Source organism: Salmo trutta, chromosome 29, assembly GCF_901001165.1.
Source record: "Salmo trutta chromosome 29, fSalTru1.1, whole genome shotgun sequence".
Lineage (NCBI taxonomy): Eukaryota > Metazoa > Chordata > Actinopteri > Salmoniformes > Salmonidae > Salmo > Salmo trutta.
The window spans coordinates 6,522,243-6,541,255 of record NC_042985.1 but is presented as its reverse complement, the minus strand read 5'-3'; the positions used below and the strand labels follow the sequence as shown (position 1 = coordinate 6,541,255).

Genomic DNA, 19,013 nt, shown 5'->3' with positions numbered 1-19,013 from the left:
CATTGTTTTCCCAGCAGCTGGGCCAACATACAGCAGCAGCAAGGAATGCATTCTGGGTAATAACCACAGAGGTCAGTCCTGGGACGTCTAACACCCACCGCCTTTTAGGAATGTCCAAGAACAACTTGGCCCAAACTAAAGCTAAAAGCTGGTAGAAATGACAAAAGATTGGACGGCTACGTTTCTGAATGTAGTTAGTTCTCGCTGGTATTTCCTTCAAAAGAGTTACAAGTCAAAAGACCAGACTCCTACAAAACAGAAGCCAAGGCCCCTGTTCTAATACTCTGACTATATCCTTCCTGCCAACCTTTATTCCTTAAAGTAATCAATGATCTGACATGAAACGGTTGGTGTCTCTAATGGAACCCTTCCCTCTTTCCATCAAGGGACAGACTTATTTTTATAGGTATTGGAACATGACCCTGTACCTGGTCAATTGACTCAACCCCATCTGCACTCTGGGGGGGTGGGGGAGGGGGCTGTAATATTTACACCATGTCTGTGTATATATATATATATTCAGCATTACAACTTGATATAGTCCATGACCCTGACGTCTAGCATCTGAGTCAATCTTTTGTCTTTGAGCTATAAAGTATGTGACTTTACATATCACATCAATTCATCAGATCTTGCTACGTCACTGCTCTAGTCAAAATCATTTCATACTTATGTTGTTTAATACCAGCTAGCAATCACAATGTACATGTTTCCTATAGTTCCTTCCAAGTGTGGTCCTGCTTTCCATACAAGCCATTGTAAACATAAGTCATTGAGACATTGTTTTCTTTGTGTTTCTTAGAAGAGACAGTAATACTATCCCTCCTCCAACCTGAGAGCAACTATGTAGGCCTAGCGCTGTTCTTTTAAAAGAGATACTTCGGGATTTTGGCAATAAGGTCCTTTATCTACTTTCCCAGTCAGATGAAGAACTCCTGGATGCCATCTTTATGTATCTGTGTCCAGTATGAAGGAAGTTAGAGGTACAGTTGAAGTCCGAAGTTTACATACACCTTAACCAAATATGTTGAAACTCAGTTTAACAATTCCTGACATTTAATCCTAGTAAAAATTCCCTGTTTTAGGTCAGTTAGAATCACCACTTTATTTTAAGAATGTGAAATGTCAGAAAAATAGTAGAGAATGATATATTTCAGCTTTTATTTCTTTCATCACATTCCAGTGGGTCAGAAGTTTACATGCATTCAATTAGTATTTGGTAGCATTGCCTTCAAATTGTTTAACTTGGGTCAAACGTTTCGGGTAGCCTTCCACAAGCTTCCCACAATAAGTTGGGTGAATTTTGGCCCATTCCTCCTGACAGAGCTGGTGTAACTGAGTCAGGTTTGTGGGCCTTCTTGCTCGCACACGCTTTTTCAGTTCTGCCCACACATTTTGTATAGGATTGAGGTCAGGGCTTTGTCATGGCCAATCCAATACCTTGACTTTGTTGTCCTTAAGCAATTCTGCCACAACTTTGGAAGTATGTTTGGGGTCATTGTCCATTTGGAAGACCCATTCGCAACCAAGCTTTAACTTCCTGACTGATGTCTTGAGATGTTGCTTCAATATATCCACATAATTTTCCTCCCTCATGATCCCACCTATTTTGTGAAGGGCACCGGTCCTTCCTGTAGCAAAGCACCCCCACAACATGATGCTGCGTTTGACATGCTTCTAAGTACGGTAATGGAATATTTTGACATTTTTTGTTATGGAATGCGCTCGCGTGTTACCCTTCGGATAGTGACCTGAACGCATGAACAAAACGGAGGTATTTGGATATAACTATGGATTATTTGGAACCAAAACAACATTTGTTGTTGAAGTAGAAGTCCTGGGAGTGCATTCTGACAAAGAACAGCAAAGGTAATCCAATTTTTCTAATAGTAATTCTGAGTTTAGTGAGCCCCAAACTTGGTGGGTGTCAAATTAGCTAGCCTGTGATGGCCGAGCTATGTACTCAGAATATTGCAAAATGTGCTTTCGCCGAAAAGGTATTTTAAAATCTGACATAGCGTTTGCATAAAGGAGTTCTGTATCTATAATTCTTAAAAATAATTATGTATTTTGTCAACGTTTATCATGAGTAATTTAGTAAATTCACCCGAAGTTTGCGGTGGGTATGCTAGTTCTGAACATCACATGCTAATGTAAAAAGCTGGTTTTTGATATAAATAATGCATGTATTGTATAACATAATGTCCTAGGAGTGTCATCTGATGAAGATCAAAGGTTAGTGCTGCATTTAGCTGTGGTTTTATTTTTTGTGACATATATGCTTGCTTTGAAAATGGCTGTGTGATTATTTTTGGCAGGGTACTCTCCTGACATAATCTAATGTTTTGCTTTCGCTGTAAAGCCTTTTTGAAATTGGACAATGTGGTTAGATTAACGAGAGTCTTGTCTTTAAAATGGTGTAAAATAGTCACATGTTTGAGAAATTGAAGTTATAGCATTTGAGGTATTTGTATTTTCGCGCCACGCGATTCCACTGGCTGTTGACTAGGGTGGGACTAGCCCATAGAAGTTAACAAGACATTTGTGGAGTGGTTGAAAAACAAGTTTTAATGACTCCAACCTAAGTGTATGTAAACTTCCGACTTCAACTGTAGTTTCTCGAGCCAATGCTAACTAGCGTTAGCGCAATAACTGGATATCTACAGGAAAGTAATTGCGCTAACACTAGCAAACTCCAAACTGCACGCAGAAACAAAAAAAATTGTATCCACAAGTTCATCTGACTCTGTAGATAGATTGACTAATTAACAACATCCTGAAACTATCCCCTTAATACAGTCACTTCTAGACATAAGTTTTTGTTAATTAAGTGATGAAATGTGCTAAACCACCAGGGTTAATAGGGGAATTAGCTTAAGTTGCTGTGAAGAGAGCAAACAGGGGGAAAAAAACTATGCAGGCTTCCCATGGCTAAATCAATTATGGTCTATGTTCAAGTTTAATACACATCTTTAACATGGCAACAAGCAATTAAATGTATCCGCTGGGGGACCACTTAGTTTAAACATTACAGTTCTATTTCAATGCACTCTACTATCTAACTGAGCCGGAGGTACAGTAGAGGAGACGTCTTGGAGCAATGTGGGGTTTTCCGTTGCATAAAGGTAAGGTGCAACTTGAAGAATTCCTGACAAATGTGGTCCAATTATTTTCTTGACAATCAATCTACTTGAAATGGGGAAGCCTCTGTGTCTCTACCTTCTCATACACCCAGATAAGAGCTATTCTAGCTTTTTAGAAGCTTGCCTTTGGTTAGCAGAGAAAACCGTCCAATCACGATTCCAACTGGCCAAACTGAATAACACGTGTCACACACTGGTGAGAGCTGAGTTCACGCCAGAGCCCTAGTGGGGCCTCGCTGTCACACACTGGTGAGAGCTGAGTTCACGCCAGAGCCCTAGTGGGGCCTCGCTGTCACACACTGGTGAGAGCTGAGTTCACGCCAGAGCCCTAGTGGGGCCTCGCTGTCACACACTGGTGAGAGCTGAGTTCACGCCAGAGCCCTAGTGGGGCCTCGCTGTCACACACTGGTGAGAGCTGAGTTCACGCCAAAGCCCTAGTGGGGCCTCGCTGTCACACACTGGTGAGAGCTGAGTTCACGCCAGAGCCCTAGTGGGGCCTCGCTGTCACACACTGGTGAGAGCTGAGTTCACGCCAGAGCCCTAGTGGGGCCTCGCTGTCACACACTGGTGAGAGCTGAGTTCACGCCAGAGCCCTAGTGGGGCCTCGCTGTCACACACTGGTGAGAGCTGAGTTCACGCCAGAGCCCTAGTGGGGCCTCGCTGTCACACACTGGTGAGAGCTGAGTTCACGCCAGAGCCCTAGTGGGGCCTCGCTGTCACACACTGGTGAGAGCTGAGTTCACGCCAGAGCCCTAGTGGGGCCTCGCTGTCACACACTGGTGAGTGCTGAGTTCACGCCAGAGCCCTAGTGGGGCCTCGCTGTCACACACTGGTGAGAGCTGAGTTCACGCCAGAGCCCTAGTGGGGCCTCGCTGTCACACACTGGTGAGAGCTGAGTTCACGCCAGAGCCCTAGTGGGGCCTCGCTGTCACACACTGGTGAGTGCTGAGTTCACGCCAGAGCCCTAGTGGGGCCTCGCTGTCACACACTGGTGAGTGCTGAGTTCACGCCAGAGCCCTAGTGGGGCCTCGCTGTCACACACTGGTGAGAGCTGAGTTCACGCCAGAGCCCTAGTGGGGCCTCGCTGTCACACACAGAACAAACAGACTGGAACATGGAGAGATGCTTTCTGTCTAACAGACCATCTCACATGACCACACACACACACACACACACACACACACAGGCACAGTATGAGCATCTACACGGGCAGACACTCATGGTCCCCCCATCCACTCTCGTTCACGATCCCAAAAAGATAGGCAAATCCCCAAATCCCATAAAGCAGTGAAAAGGGGTGTTTCCTTCCCCATACGTGTCCGTGCCCAAAATAGCTCATGGAACATTTTTTTTTTTTACTTCCTGAAAATGCCAGGTTGATGACGTTGGGGCGACCGACTGGGAGAGATCAGGAAGGCAATATGTCACAGTTCAAACACCCAGAGATTCTTATCAGACTCCCACTGCCTCAGCTCTAGAGGGCCATTTACAGCCACTATTCTGGACTGTGGGTGGACAAAACATCAAGTCTCATCTTCTAGTTTCCCATCTCAATCTATTTCTACATTAGAGGAAACATCTCACACCCCACTGAGCTAGCTCCTAGCTCAAATATAAATATACTGCTCAAAAAAATAAAGGGAACACTAAAATAACACATCCTAGATCTGAATGAATGAAATAATCTTATTAAATACTTTTTTCTTTACATAGTTGAATGTGCTGACAACAAAATCACACAAAAATAATCAATGGAAATCCAATTTATCAACCCATGGAGGTCTGGATTTGGAGTCACACTCAAAATTAAAGTGGAAAACCACACTACAGGCTGATCCAACGTTGATGTAATGTCCTTAAAACAAGTCCAAATGAGGCTCAGTAGTGTGTGTGGCCTCCACGTGCCTGTATGACCTCCCTACAACACCTGGGCATGCTCCTGATGAGGTGGCGGATGGTCTCCTGAGGGATCTCGTCCCAGACCTGGACTAAAGCATCCGCCAACTCCTGGACAGTCTGTGGTGCAACGTGGCGTTGGTGGATGGAGCGAGACATGATGTCCCAGATGTGCTCAATTGGATTCAGGTCTGGGGAACGGGCTGGCCAGTCAATTGCATCAATGCCTTCCTCTTGTAGGAACTGCTGACACACTCCAGCCACATGAGGTCTAGCATTGTCTTGCATTAGGAGGAACCCAGGGCCAACTGCACCAGCATATGGTCTCACAAGGGGTCTGAGGATCTCATCTCGGTACCTAATGGCAGTCAGGCTACCTCTGGCGAGCACATGGAGGGCTGTGCGGCCCCACAAAGAAATGCCACCCCACACCATGACTGACCCACCGCCAAACCGGTCATGCTGGAGGATGTTGCAGGCAGCAGGACGTTCTCCACGGCGTCTCCAGACTCTGTCACGTCTATCACATGTGCTCAGTGTGAACCTGCTTCATCTGTGAAGAGCACAGGGCGCCAGTGGCGAATTTGCCAATCGTGGTGTTCTCTGGCAAATGCCAAACGTCCTGCACGGTGTTGGGCTGTAAGCACAACCCCCACCTGTGGACGTCGGGCCCTCATACCACCCTCATGGAGTCTGTTTCTGACCGTTTGAGCAGACACATACACATTTGTGGCCTGTTGGAGGTCATTTTGCAGGGCTCTGGCAGTGCTCCTCCTGCTCCTCCTTGCACAAAGGCGGAGGTAGCGGTCCTGCTGCTGGGTTGTTGCCCTCCTACGGCCTCCTCCACGTCTCCTGATGTACTGGCCTGTCTCCTGGTAGCGCCTACATGCTCTGGACACTACGCTGACAGACACAGCAAACCTTCTTGCCACAGCTCGCATTGATGTGCCATCCTTGATGAGCTGCACTACCTGAGCCACTTGTGTGGGTTGTAGACTCCGTCTCATGCTACCACTAGAGTGAAAGCACCGCCAGCATTCAAAAGTGACCAAAACATCAGCCAGGAAGCATACGAACTGAGAAGGGGTCTGTGGTCCCCACCTGCAGAACCACTCCTTTATTGGGGGTGTCTTGCTAATTGCCTATATTTTCCACCTGTTGTCTATTCCATTTGCACAACAGCATGTGAAATTTATTGTCATTCAGTGTTGCTTCCTAAGTGGACAGTTTGATTTCACAGAAGTGTGATTGACTTGGAGTTACATTGTGTTGTTTAAGTGTTCCCTTTATTTTTTTGAGCAGTGTATATAAATATTCCCTCTGTACAGGCAGGCTATTCAACTTTTACTGGACCCAGGCTTGTCCTCCCTATGAAGAGCACATGGAAAGAACACGGCAGGCACACATTTCCACCACCCAGAATCTCCCACACACACACACACACGTTACCTAACATATAGAAATGCATTAAGGAACTCACAGACAAATACACACATGCGCAGTGCACAGATTTCAGTCCTGGAGAGAGGACCATTTAAAACCCAGGCCTCCGCAGTGCAACAATGGCACAGGCCCTGTAATTAAAACCTGCTGCGTCCTCTGGCCTCATTTATTGTCTTGCCAGCTCCAATAAAGGGGGAGACATTGCAGCGCAGCCACACAGCCTGGCCCCTGTACCCTGGCAGAGTGGGCCCCTAGAGCCATTACACACACTCTCTTGTGCGACTGTGTGAGAGACAGTGTGTGTGTGTGTGTGTCCCCGCACGATCCCCTTAAGCAAAGCAGCCAATTGCAGTCCTCAAACTGTTCAATTCAATTCAACAGACAAGCAACAGCTGCCTGTAGGGCCCCTCAATCATTCTGCAGAAAAAACCACCACACTAATCATGACCAAGTCTTCCATTGGGTCACATCAATTTTTGGTTTATTTCTCAGAAACAAATATGTACAGAAACTTGCCACAAAGCCTACATCACATTAATTTTGGGGAAAAGGCTTTAGGTCTTTCGAAAGAGAGACTTTTTATTCTAGAAATGTCCATCAATTGCACCCTACACATTTGTATCCATGTCCTTCAAAATAAAATAAAACCCCTTTTCCTGAAGCAGCCAATTGAGCATTTATTTTGTCCAATTGTCAGGAGAACCAATTAATGTAACACTTTACCGGTGCTTCTGCACAACATGTCAACACAATTGAGCCATTTTAGCAGGCGCTCTCATCCAGAGGGACTTCCAGTAGTGAGTACATACATTTACATACTGGTCCCCCGTGGGAATCCAACCCACAACCCTGGCAAGCGCCATGCTCTACCAACTGAGCCACACAGGATGCTGTGGAGGAAGATAAGAAATGAATAGAAATAAGGAAGTGTGTACTGTCGTGTCTTTGGGCACCATTAACTGAAGACATGTTTATCAAAATAACTCCCTGTAATTATTATCACGCGATTAAACTGATTAATCGTTTAACTGTAATTAACTAGGAGATCGGGGCACCAAGGAAAATATTCAGATTACAAAGTTATAATTTTCCTAATATAACTTTCCTATATTATAACATTATATATTAAATTATATTATAGTATAGGCCGATTATCTTCTGGTTTAAATGGTGTATTTTACCTCGCGTCCAGTCTCATTCCAAACGTCGTAAATTATTGTTATCTGCACGAACCCAGCCTTTACTAAATCCTCCATACATCAACTGTCTTAAAATCATTTATTTACTAAACTAAGTAATTCACATAAAGCATACAAACAGTAATTATCGTCACAAAGAATTGGTAGAGTAATGTGCCCTAGTGGGCTAAACCGGCATGGCTGGTGTCTTGTTAAACAAAGGGTCATAAAGGGCAGCTGAGGAGGCACAGTGAGTTCATTAATATTAACAATTGATATGCTAATCCATTGCACATGAACGCTCACTCATTCGGGAACAATTGCAATCAATATATATTTACGCTCAGTGTGTGTCGGGATCCTTGTTGGAGAGTTTTTGTCCTGTTGGAGTTTTTTGACCTCGTTCTCTTTTTCTCGGTTAGAATGGATCTTTCAAAGCGACATTCATTAATGTCGTTATAGGATGGATGTTTTGTCGGTCTTCACGTTCGATGATATCGAGTACTTAGCTGCAGACTAATAATTAATATCAAAGACTTGTTCTTATTCTGTCGGTATCGGTAGTCTAAAAGTTAACTTTCAGTAGAGGAATTGGATGGTCAAACCTATTGGCCAACTCACAATGGAGTGGAGGCCTGGTCTGATGAAAGAAAATCACGGTGGGGGTTTTATATGTGAACATAGAACAGGCTTGTCACATGACGCCTGGTCCTGTCTGTGTCCCTGGGGGCGTGCCGATGACTGATTTAAGCTTTGAACAAAAATGCATTCTATCACATTAACCTCTCTAGGGTACGGGGCAGTATTTGCACGGCCGGATAAAAAAACGTACCCGATTTAATCTGGTTATTACTACTGCCCAGAAACTAGAATATGCATATAATTATTGGCTTTGGATAGAAAACACCCTAAAGTTTCTAAAACTGTTTGAATGGTGTCTGTGAGTATAACAGAACTCATATGGCAGGCAAAAACCTGAGAAGATTCCTTACAGGAAGTGGCCTGTCTGACCATTTCTTGGGCTTCTACACTCTCTTTATTGAAAACTGAGGATCTCTGCTGTAACGTGACACTTCCTACGGCTCCCATAGGCTCTCAGAAGGCGGCAAACCGGTGAATGATGTCTTTGCAGGCCCTGGCTGAAAAACACTAGCGCATTTGGATAATGGTCGATCAGAGAACAATGAGACTGAGGCGCGTGCACGAGGCGACACCATGTTTTTATTTTTTCGTCTTTGAACTAAAACAGGGTTTCCCGGTTGGAATATTATCGCTTTTTTATGAGAAAAATCGCATAAAAATTGATTTTAAACAGCGGTTGACATGCTTCGAAGTACGGTAATGGAATATTTAGAAATCTTTTGTCACGAAACGCGTCGGGCGCGTCACCCTTCGGATAGTGTCTTGAACGCACGAACAAAACAGAGGATATTTGAACATAACTATGGATTATTTTGAACCAAACCAACATTTATTATTGAAGTAGAAGTCTTGGGAGTGCATTCTGACGAAGAACAGCAAAAGGTAATCAAATTTTTCTAATAGTAAATCGAAGTTTGGTGAGGGCCAAACTTGGTGGGTGTCTAAATAGCTAAAAATAATTATGTATTTTGTCAACGTTTATCGTGAGTAATTTAGTAAATTCACCGGAAGTTTGCGGTGGGTATGCTAGTTCTGAACGTCACATGCTAATGTAAAAAGCTGTTTTTTGATATAAATATGAACTTGATTGAACAAAACATGCATGTATTGTATAACATAATGTCCTAGGATTGTCATCTGATGAAGATCATCAAAGGTTAGTGCTGCATTTAGCTGTGGTTTGGGTTTATGTGACATTATATGCTAGCTTGAAAAATGGGTGTCTGATTATTTCTGTCTGGGTACTCTGCTGACATAATCTAATGTTTTGCTTTCGTTGTAAAGCCTTTTTGAAATCGGACAGTGTGGTTAGATTAACGGGAGTCTTGTCTTTAAAATGGTGTAAAATAGTCATATGTTTGAGAAATTGAAGTAATAGCATTTCTAAGGTATTTGAATAACGCGCCACGGGATTCCACTGGCTGTTGAGTAGGTGGGACGATTTCGTCCCACATACCCTAGAGAGGTTAACATCAGTACATAGCATCTCAACGTATTCCAAATAGCTTTATCCTTATTAATACATTTTATACAACCATATAGATGCAAGTCCCATAGCTGAGGCTTTTATATAAACCTTAGTATGGTAATATGGTACTATTGTCTCAAATGGGTATCACAAAATTGTACCAAGCGGACCAGTTCGTAGCTGGATTCTTCACCGATCTTTTATACCTTCTCCAGAACATAAATGTCGTTCGGTTCTCCAATTCTGTGAGTTGGAAGAATTTCCTTTGTCTCTCTATGAAACTCCTCTCTGTCTCAACTGTGGCCTGTTAGGCAGGACATTTCCTTTGGAATTTACGACCGTTTTCACAGGGCCTGGGTAGGGAGAGGTAGGTAGGGGGATGGTGCAAGGGGGAGGGGGTCAACTGTGCTCCCTGTTCCCAGAGAGAGGGCAACGTCATGACAGTACCCATTATATTTCTGTAACACTTTGGGAACGATAAATACATGGGATATGAGATTAACACCTCCTAGTCACAACACAGAGAGGAGAGAACATGAGAAGAAAATAAACAGGGGGGTTGTTTTCACTCTGACCCGTTTTTTCAAATTATCTACAGTCCGCGGTCCAACTACCTCTGTAGGCTACTTACTATCTACATTGTAGTGCAACAGGCTATTCTGATGGGTGGTTTTGATACAATGCTACATGGAATGCACACTTAATGGTATGGTGTCTATCTACAGTAGATTGATGATACCATATCAAGAGCAACCCAATAGTGTGTGTCCTGGGGAAAGTTTAACTCTGGGTGTTCGGGTGCTAAATTATATAGATATCGTAGGTGGCTATTCAAATTTGACACTCAAAAGACCCATTTGGATCAAAACCATTTGCTAACTGATAACGGTATGAGAAAGATCGTTTAAGTGCGTGAAACACACTATCAGATGAGACTTTTTCCAGGCCAGTACCCCATGAAAAGTGATGTGTGTTTGACTTCATCAGTGCAGTACCTTGTACAGTGAGCTCTGCCTTGGCCTCGATAGTGTTGTTAGTGTTGTCTGCCATACAGCTGTAGACGCCTGCATCCTCCTCAGTCAGGTTGTAGATCAACAGACTGCCTCCTCCCACCAACTCCAACTTCCCCTCACTGCCAGACAAAAGAACAAAGAGGTGGGAAAATTAGAATTCACTTGTAGATTTCAGGAGGTAAATCGGCAGAGATTTGACAACTGTTTCAGCTAGCGCCTTCCTCAGACTGAGTGAGGAACGGCTGAGCAGCATGATTATCGTTCACGAGCTGGCGTCCTCGTTTCACGTGTGATTCACAAGTTGCCACAATATATTTCAGCTCTCTATGTGAGTCCTCTGCTTTTCATGCCATCATAATACAGGGCCTTCACAAAGCAGTCACACTCCTTGACTTATTCCACATTTTATCGTTTTACAGCCTGAATTCAAAATGGATTAAATACTCATCTACACCCAATACCCCATAATGACTAAGTGAAAACATGTTTAGACATTTTTGCACATTTATTGAAAATGAAAAATCTAAATTTACATAAATATTCACACCCCTGAATCAATACTTTGTAGAATCACCTTCGGCAGCGATTACAGCTGAGAGTCTTTTTGGATAAGTCTCTAAGAGCTTTCCACACCTGGATTGTGCAACATTAGCCCATTATTCTTTAAAAAAATTCTTCAAGCTCTGTCAAGTTGATTGTTGATCTTTGCTAGACAGCCATTTTCAAGTCTTGCCATAGATTTTAAAGCCGATTGAAGTTAAAACTGTAACTAGACCACTCATGAACATTCAATGTTGTCTTGGTAAGCAACTTGTGTAAATTTGACCTTGTGTAAAAATAAAAAAAAAGCGGACAAATTCACCTTTCAGCAGGACGATAACATTGAAAAACCTCCCTAGACTTTGTGGTTGAATATGTGCTGGAAATTCACTACTCAATCGAGGGACCTAACAGATGGTTGCATGTGTGATGTACAGAGATGGGGTAGTCATTCAAAAATCATGTTAACCCCTATTATCGAACATTGAATGAGTCTATGTAATATATTATCTGATTTGTTCAGCACCTTTTTATTCCTGAACGTTTTTAGGTTTGCCATAACAAAGTGGTAGAATACTTTTTGGATCGAGACGTTTCAGCTTTGAAAAAAATATCTACAAACAAAATTCCACTTTCACATTATGGGGAATTGTGCATGATTACTGGAGTTATCTTGTGTTCAGCTAAAATGTGTGATTGTAATTCAACAGCATGAACGGTGACATGCCCACTATAATACTGTTGATGACCCAGGACCAAGACATTCACACTAAGATCGTAACAGAGAACCTAATCTCATTGGCTCTCCGACAACTGAATGTTATGAAGAACCAAATACTAGGTGGAAGCATCAATGAATTTCTTCAGGCCTGGGGGATTTGGTTACATGTGCATCCAAAATAACCCCTTTTCCCAACCTAAAGCAGCATCTCATCTTCCAACAAACCCAGTGACCTCCATCTTAAAGAGCTTGTCCTTTGAACTGCTCAATATTCCAGGAGGGTAGCAGGCCTCCGACAACAGTGTTGATTTAACTTGTGATGAAGAGGAAGAAATCAATAGGTTATGAAGGAGAGCACTGGTGAGATTGTGTGTGTGTGTGTGTGTGTGTGTGTGTGTGTGTGTGTGTGTGTGTGGTGTGAGAGAGAGAAAGAGAGGTACAGTAGGGAGAGAGAGGTACAGTAGGGAGAGAGCTAGTAGAGAAAATAGCCCTTGGCGGTACCAGGAAACAGAGGGGAGGCAGAGATCGCAGAAATGCACACTGCAGAACCCACCGTCTGCCGGCCATCGATTTGGTTTTAAACTCCTGACTAGCTGGGATTTCCACCGCAGCGTGGACCCTTTCTGCGCTCTTTTTCCCTCCCTCTCCCTCCCCACCACTTTGCCCTGCCTGGAATGGCTGCTTACAGCACCCTGGGCCATCTGCTGTGTAACAGAGCTGTTTGTTGGACTGGGCCTCTACCTGCTGTCTGGATGACATCACACTGCTGACTGAGGGAAAGATGTGGCTTGTTCAGAGCATAATTCCAATGATCTTCACACCGCCTGGATTGACTATGGATAGACTGTTGGTGAGGCCAAAGGCATGATTGAACCCATTCATATATGTTGATAAGATTTGTGGAACTGCCCCAGCAGAAAGTTTTGAATGAACACTTGTGAAATAACAACACACACTTCAGTAAGTGACTATTATGTTGGTCCCAGTGTGACAACAGCCTCTTGTTTAGAGTGTGAGTGCTATTCGCTGAGACGTTCCCAGAGATGAATGGCTGGTTGGTTGGCTGGTGGTGCAGTCGACTGCCCTATGGTGCGCAACCAACTGGGCAGTGTAGCCTATAGGACGGGAGTTCCACACAGCAGTCCAGACCCAACCACAGATTGTATAAGAGGGGAACACCAGCTGCAGTCAGGGCCTCCGACACCTCCCACCTCTTCATGGAAAAACAGACAGAACTTCATAACAGTAACTCATAAGAGTATTTTGTCTTCTCCCCAGGTCCTGAGACTGCTTTATGAAACAGGCCACAAATACCTTGCTCTAGCTGGCTTCTCTTACAACAGTGGCTTCTCTCCCTTCTTCTCAGGGCCGCCAAAATGTTGTTCATGTTATTTTAGTAGGTGTAGGAGTTGGGGCCATTCAAAAGACACAGTGTGGAATTGAACAGATCAATAGGACTCCTTTAGTCCTTTTAGAACAGTCGCTGGGCTCCATTGAAGGCCTTCGCTCCACCAGTACGTCTACTCTCAGTGACAGTGGCATTGTGGCACAGTGAGGTGCAGGTATTGAAGACGTCAATACCTTTTCACTACATCCAGAAGGCTACGTAGGAAAGCCACAGTCTCTCTACGTTTCATAAGAATGAGATCTTAAAATTACTACAGTTTAAGACGTCACCACTCTCACCTTTCAGTCAATGAGGAAAAATTGTAAGTCAATTGAAAGGGTTGAATCAGTAACGTGGGAGGCAATATGGCCTGGCTCCATTGTCGTGGCTAATTCCTCCCTATGCTGTATTCAAATCCGAGCCGGAGCTGTTGTGACCGTGAGATATGCCACATCCCTGTGGTAACAGGGACTCTTCAGTGGAAGAGGCAGGAGCCTGGGCTTGATTAAAAATGCATTACACAGTCCTCACCTACAAAGGGCTTTTTAATTAGCTCCAAATTTACACTGTCACTTAGCATCCGTTCGCCGCAGCCACGAGGACGCCAGACACGCTATCGGAGAACGGTATTGAGTGCTAGGTGAGATGTCGCAGGTACCGGTTGATATGGCGCTAATTGGGCTTGCGCTTTGTGTTAGCTAATGCAAGCTAGAGATATGGTACTATTGTCATTTTCACCTGGCAGAGAGAGCCGCGTCACTGGCGTGCTTGGAAGTGTTGATGTACTGATGAAGCATGTCTGGCTGCAAGGATGTACAGCTGGGTCGTCAGGTGGCTACATAACATATAGATGTACAGCTGGGTCGTCAGGTGGCTACATAACATATGGATGTACAGCTGGGTCATCATATGGCTACATAACATATAGATGTACAGCTGGGTCGTCAGGTGGCTACATAACATATGGATGTACAGCTGGGTCGTCAGGTGGCTACATAACATATGGATGTACAGCTGGGTCATCATATGGCTACATAACATATGGATGTACAGCTGGGTCGTCAGGTGGCTACATAACATATGGATGTACAGCTGGGTCGTCAGGTGGCTACATAACATATGGATGTACAGCTGGGTCGTCAGGTGGCTACATAACATATAGATGTACAGCTGGGTCGTCAGGTGGCTACATAACATATAGATGTACAGCTGGGTCGTCAGGTGGCTACATAACATATAGATGTACAGCTGGGTCGTCAGGTGGCTACATAACATATAGATGTACAGCTGGGTCGTCATCTGGCTACATAACATATGGATGTACAGCTGGGTCGTCATCTGGCTACATAATATATAGATGTACAGCTGGGTCGTCAGGTGGCTACATAACATATAGATGTACAGCTGGGTCGTCATATTTATTTATTTTTAAAAAATTTATTTCACCTTTATTTAACCAGGTAGGCAAGTTGAGAACAAGTTCTCATTTACAATTGCGACCTGGCCAAGATAAAGCAAAGCAGTTCGACAACATACAAAAACACAGTGTTACACATGGAGTAAAACAACATACAATCAATGATGCAGTAGAAAAAAATAAGACTATATACAATGTGAGCAAATGATGTGAGATAAGGGAGGTAAAGGCAAAAAAAGGCTAAATTATAGATGGGCTATGTACAGGTGCAGTGATCTGGGAGCTGCTCTGATAGCTGGTGCTTAAAGCTAGTGAGGGAGATAAGTGTTTCCAGTTTCAGAGATTTTTGTAGTTCGTTCCAGTCATTGGCAGCAGAGAACTGGAAGGAGAGACGACCAAAGGAAGAGTTGGCTTTAGGGGTGACCAGAGAGATATACCTGCTGGAGCGCGTGCTACAGGTGGGTGCTACTATGGTGACCAGTGAGCGGAGATAAGGGGGGACTTTACCTAGCAGGGTCTTGTAGATGACCTGGAGCCAATGTGTTTGGTGACGATTATGAAGCGAAGGCCAGCCAACGAGAGCGTACAGGTCGCAGTGGTGGGTAGTATATGGGGCTTTGGTGACAAAACGGATGGCACTGTGATAGACTGCATCCAGCTTGTTGAGTAGGGTATTGGAGGCTATTTTGTAAATGACATCGCCGAAGTTGAGGATTGGTAGGATGGTCAGTTTTAAGAGGGTATGTTTGGCAGCATGAGTGAAGGATGCTTTGTTGCGAAAAAGGAAGCCAATTCTAGATTTAACTTTGGATTGGAGATGATTGATGTGAGTCTGGAAGGAGAGTTTACAGTCTAACCAGACACCTAGGTATTTGTAGTTGTCCACAAATTCTAAGTTAGAACCGTCCAGAGAAGTGATGCTGGACAGGCAGGCAGCGATCGGTTGAAGAGCATGCATTTAGTTTTACTTGTGTTTAGGAGCAGTTGGAGACCACGAAAGGATGGCTACATAACATATGGATGTACAGCTGGGTCGTCAGGTGGCTACATAACATATGGATGTACAGCTGGGTCATCATATGGCTACATAACATATAGATGTACAGCTGGGTCGTCATATGGCTACATAATATATGGATGTACAGCTGGGTCGTCAGGTGGCTACATAACATATAGATGTACAGCTGGGTCGTCATATGGCTACATAATATATGGATGTACAGCTGGGTCGTCAGGTGGCTACATAACATATAGATGTACAGCTGGGTCGTCATATGGCTACATAACATATGGATGTACAGCTGGGTCGTCAGGTGGCTACATAACATATAGATGTACAGCTGGGTCGTCAGATGGTGAGGATTTGAGTAGACTGAGCAGAGGAGCTTAGGCCAACAACCAAGTAAGCCACTCCCCGAAGGCAAGAGACTTTCACCCACACTGTAGCGGAATATTTTTTTACCCTCCAATTTCTTGGTATTCATTTAATAGTTACAGTCTTGTCTCATCGCTGCAACTCCTGTACGGACTCGGGAGAGGCGAAGGTCGAGAGCCGTGCGTCCTCCGAAACAACCCAGCCAAGCCGTACTGTTCTTGACACAATGGCCACTTAACCCGGAAGCCAGCCATACCAATATGTCAGAGGAAACACTGTACACCTGGCGACCGTGTCAGCATGCACTGCGCACGGCCCGCCACAGGAGTCTCTTGTGCGCGATGGGACAAGGACATCCCTGCCAGCCAAACCCCCCCCCCCCAAACCCGGACGACGCTCGGCCAATAGGGCACCGCCCCATGGGTCTCCATGGGAAAGGAACCTAGGACTATAGCCAAGGTTCCTATATCTGTTCTCTGTCCAGGCTCCCAGCGAGCCCAGGTTCCTATATCTGTTCTCTGTCCAGGCTCCCAGCGAGCCCAGGTTCCTATATCTGTTCTCTGTTCAGGCTCCCAGCGAGCCCAGGTTCCTATATCTGTTCTCTGTCCAGGCTCCCAGCGAGCCCAGGTTCCTATATCTGTTCTCTGTCCAGGCTCCCAGCGAGCCCAGGTTCCTATATCTGTTCTCTGTCCAGGCTCCCAGCGAGCCACTGACAAAATGAGAGCAACACTTTGAATATGAGTTGTGACACCAGCTCGGTGCCTCAGCATCTGAAGTTGGGAGAGGTCACACACACACACGTGCTGAGCTCATCTCTCTCATTTTGATAGAGCTGTCGCTCTCTAGAAACGGAAGTGGAATATCCGGTGCTGCACTGGGCATTGGTTGGCCGGCCCAGGTCACACTGTCTAAACAGGACCAGAGGGGAATCGTAACAGTCATAACAAAACATTCATTATTAAATGGGCAGGAGTGAGTCGTTCACACTCAACTTGTTTTATGTCTCACCCTCTCGCTTTCATATTTTTTTGTGACCAACTTTTTCTTTAGTTTGTCATTTTTCCAGAAGGGGTTTAATTAAAGGTACAGGTATAACATTCAAAATCATGTTCATTCAGATATAGTCATACATTCAGTTAGAATATTTGCATGACATATTTCCTACAATCCTCTACTGATGGGCTGCCACTCGAAAGAAGAAAGTAAAACTAGCAGAGAAATGCAACAAAGACAAACCACTTCAATAGTTTAGTAATGTTCTGTATGCAAGGAAAACAAACAAGACTCACCCTCCCCAACTCATTCCACCCAACCTCCTCAGTCCCCATTCACCCGCCCGCATCCTCCCTCCCCACCAGAAAACCATGTTTCCCATCCCTTCCCACCCTGCATAGTCCCCCCGACCTGAAGAACGCATGCCTAACCCCCCCCCCCTCCCATCCATCCATCCCGAGTCTCACCTTACATTTCCCCAGAGGCAGTAGGGATGACAACACATTATATTGATGGTGTGTGAATTGAACCATATTGCTATCGTGTCTGAGTAATCTAAATGTAAGAAATACATTTGGAGTCAGGGAAAATGTATGGGAGTAAAAAGTACATATTTTCTTTAGGAATGTAGTGACGGTAAAAGTATAAGTTGTCAAAAATATAAATAGTAAAGTACAGATACCCCAAAAAACGAATTAAGTAGTACTTCTCCCTCCCGTCCGGTCGCTCGCCTGCCTGCTCGCTTGGCTGCGCTGCACGGTGAATGCAAACTATTGTGCAGCAGACCCAGGTGTTAGCACTCAGGGAGAAAGCAAGCTGAACCTCCCTCTTTGGCTGGGGCACAATCGGCACTGTGGTGCATTTGGAAAGAGCTTTTGGGGGTGGAGGGGTGAAGAAAACATTCCGTTTCATTTGAGAGCCCCTATCGGGGTAGTAGACGGGTGCTTTCTTTATGCAAACAGATAACATCTGTTGATCTGCAATGGGACGCGGGGAAACAGAGGACAAGCCAGCTTTAGACGGCTCTGAGCTAACAGCGGTATAAGAACAGACTTAAAATAAAAATCAATGCGAAAAGACGCAGCCTTGGCATGGCCTCTTTTGAATGAGTCATCCATGAAAGTGTTTGTTTTTCTCCGTCTCGTAATGGAAACCCACAAGGCCCTAAGATAGAACTACTCCTGCATACCTTATTTTGATTTGCTTTTCGCCAGAGCACTGTGACGACGGTGTACCGATCTTTGGATTAGCGTATCACAATAAAGCTCACAACCTACGTAATATACACACATCAGAGGTTATGAATGTTCTTCTGGCAAGGTTAGGGTATGGAGGAAGGCCCTGTATCTGTCATTGGTAACTGAGTGCAGGGTAAGGACAGTGGATGCCATGGGGGAGAGAACCATGTCTGGGATGTGTAGAGACTAAACAGACAGACTGTAAAGAGTTCTCAGCTCCAGTGACAGAGAACAGCATGTCTGTCTGTTTCCTCAGCTCCAGTGGCAGAGAACAGCATGTCTGTCTGTTTCCTCAGCTCCAGTGGCAGAGAACAGCATGTCTGTCTGTCTGTTTCCTCAGCTCTAGTGGCAGAGAACAGCATGTCTGTCTGTTTCCTCAGCTCCAGTGGCAGAGAACAGCATGTCTGTCTGTCTGTTTCCTCAGCTCCAGTGGCAGAGAACAGCATGTCTGTCTGTCTGTTTCCTCAGCTCCAGTGGCAGAGAACAGCATGTCTGTCTGTTTTCCCAACTAACATGGCAGTGATGTCACTCCAAGTCTTCATCTATCATTCTAGCAGCA

The 19,013-nt window shown here is 44.7% G+C and overlaps 1 protein-coding gene across 11 annotated transcripts in view; it reads right to left on the bottom strand.

The window, feature by feature from the left end:
* Window positions 1–19,013, bottom strand: part of LOC115166817 (neogenin) — a 246,523-nt gene that overhangs the window by 87,766 nt on the left and 139,744 nt on the right. For all 11 annotated transcript variants that reach the window (XM_029720664.1, XM_029720669.1, XM_029720675.1 and 8 more), the window contains exon 5: window positions 10,766–10,902. In XM_029720664.1, coding sequence (XP_029576524.1) covers window positions 10,766–10,902 — 137 coding nt within the window. The remainder of the gene's footprint in view (window positions 1–10,765; window positions 10,903–19,013) is intronic.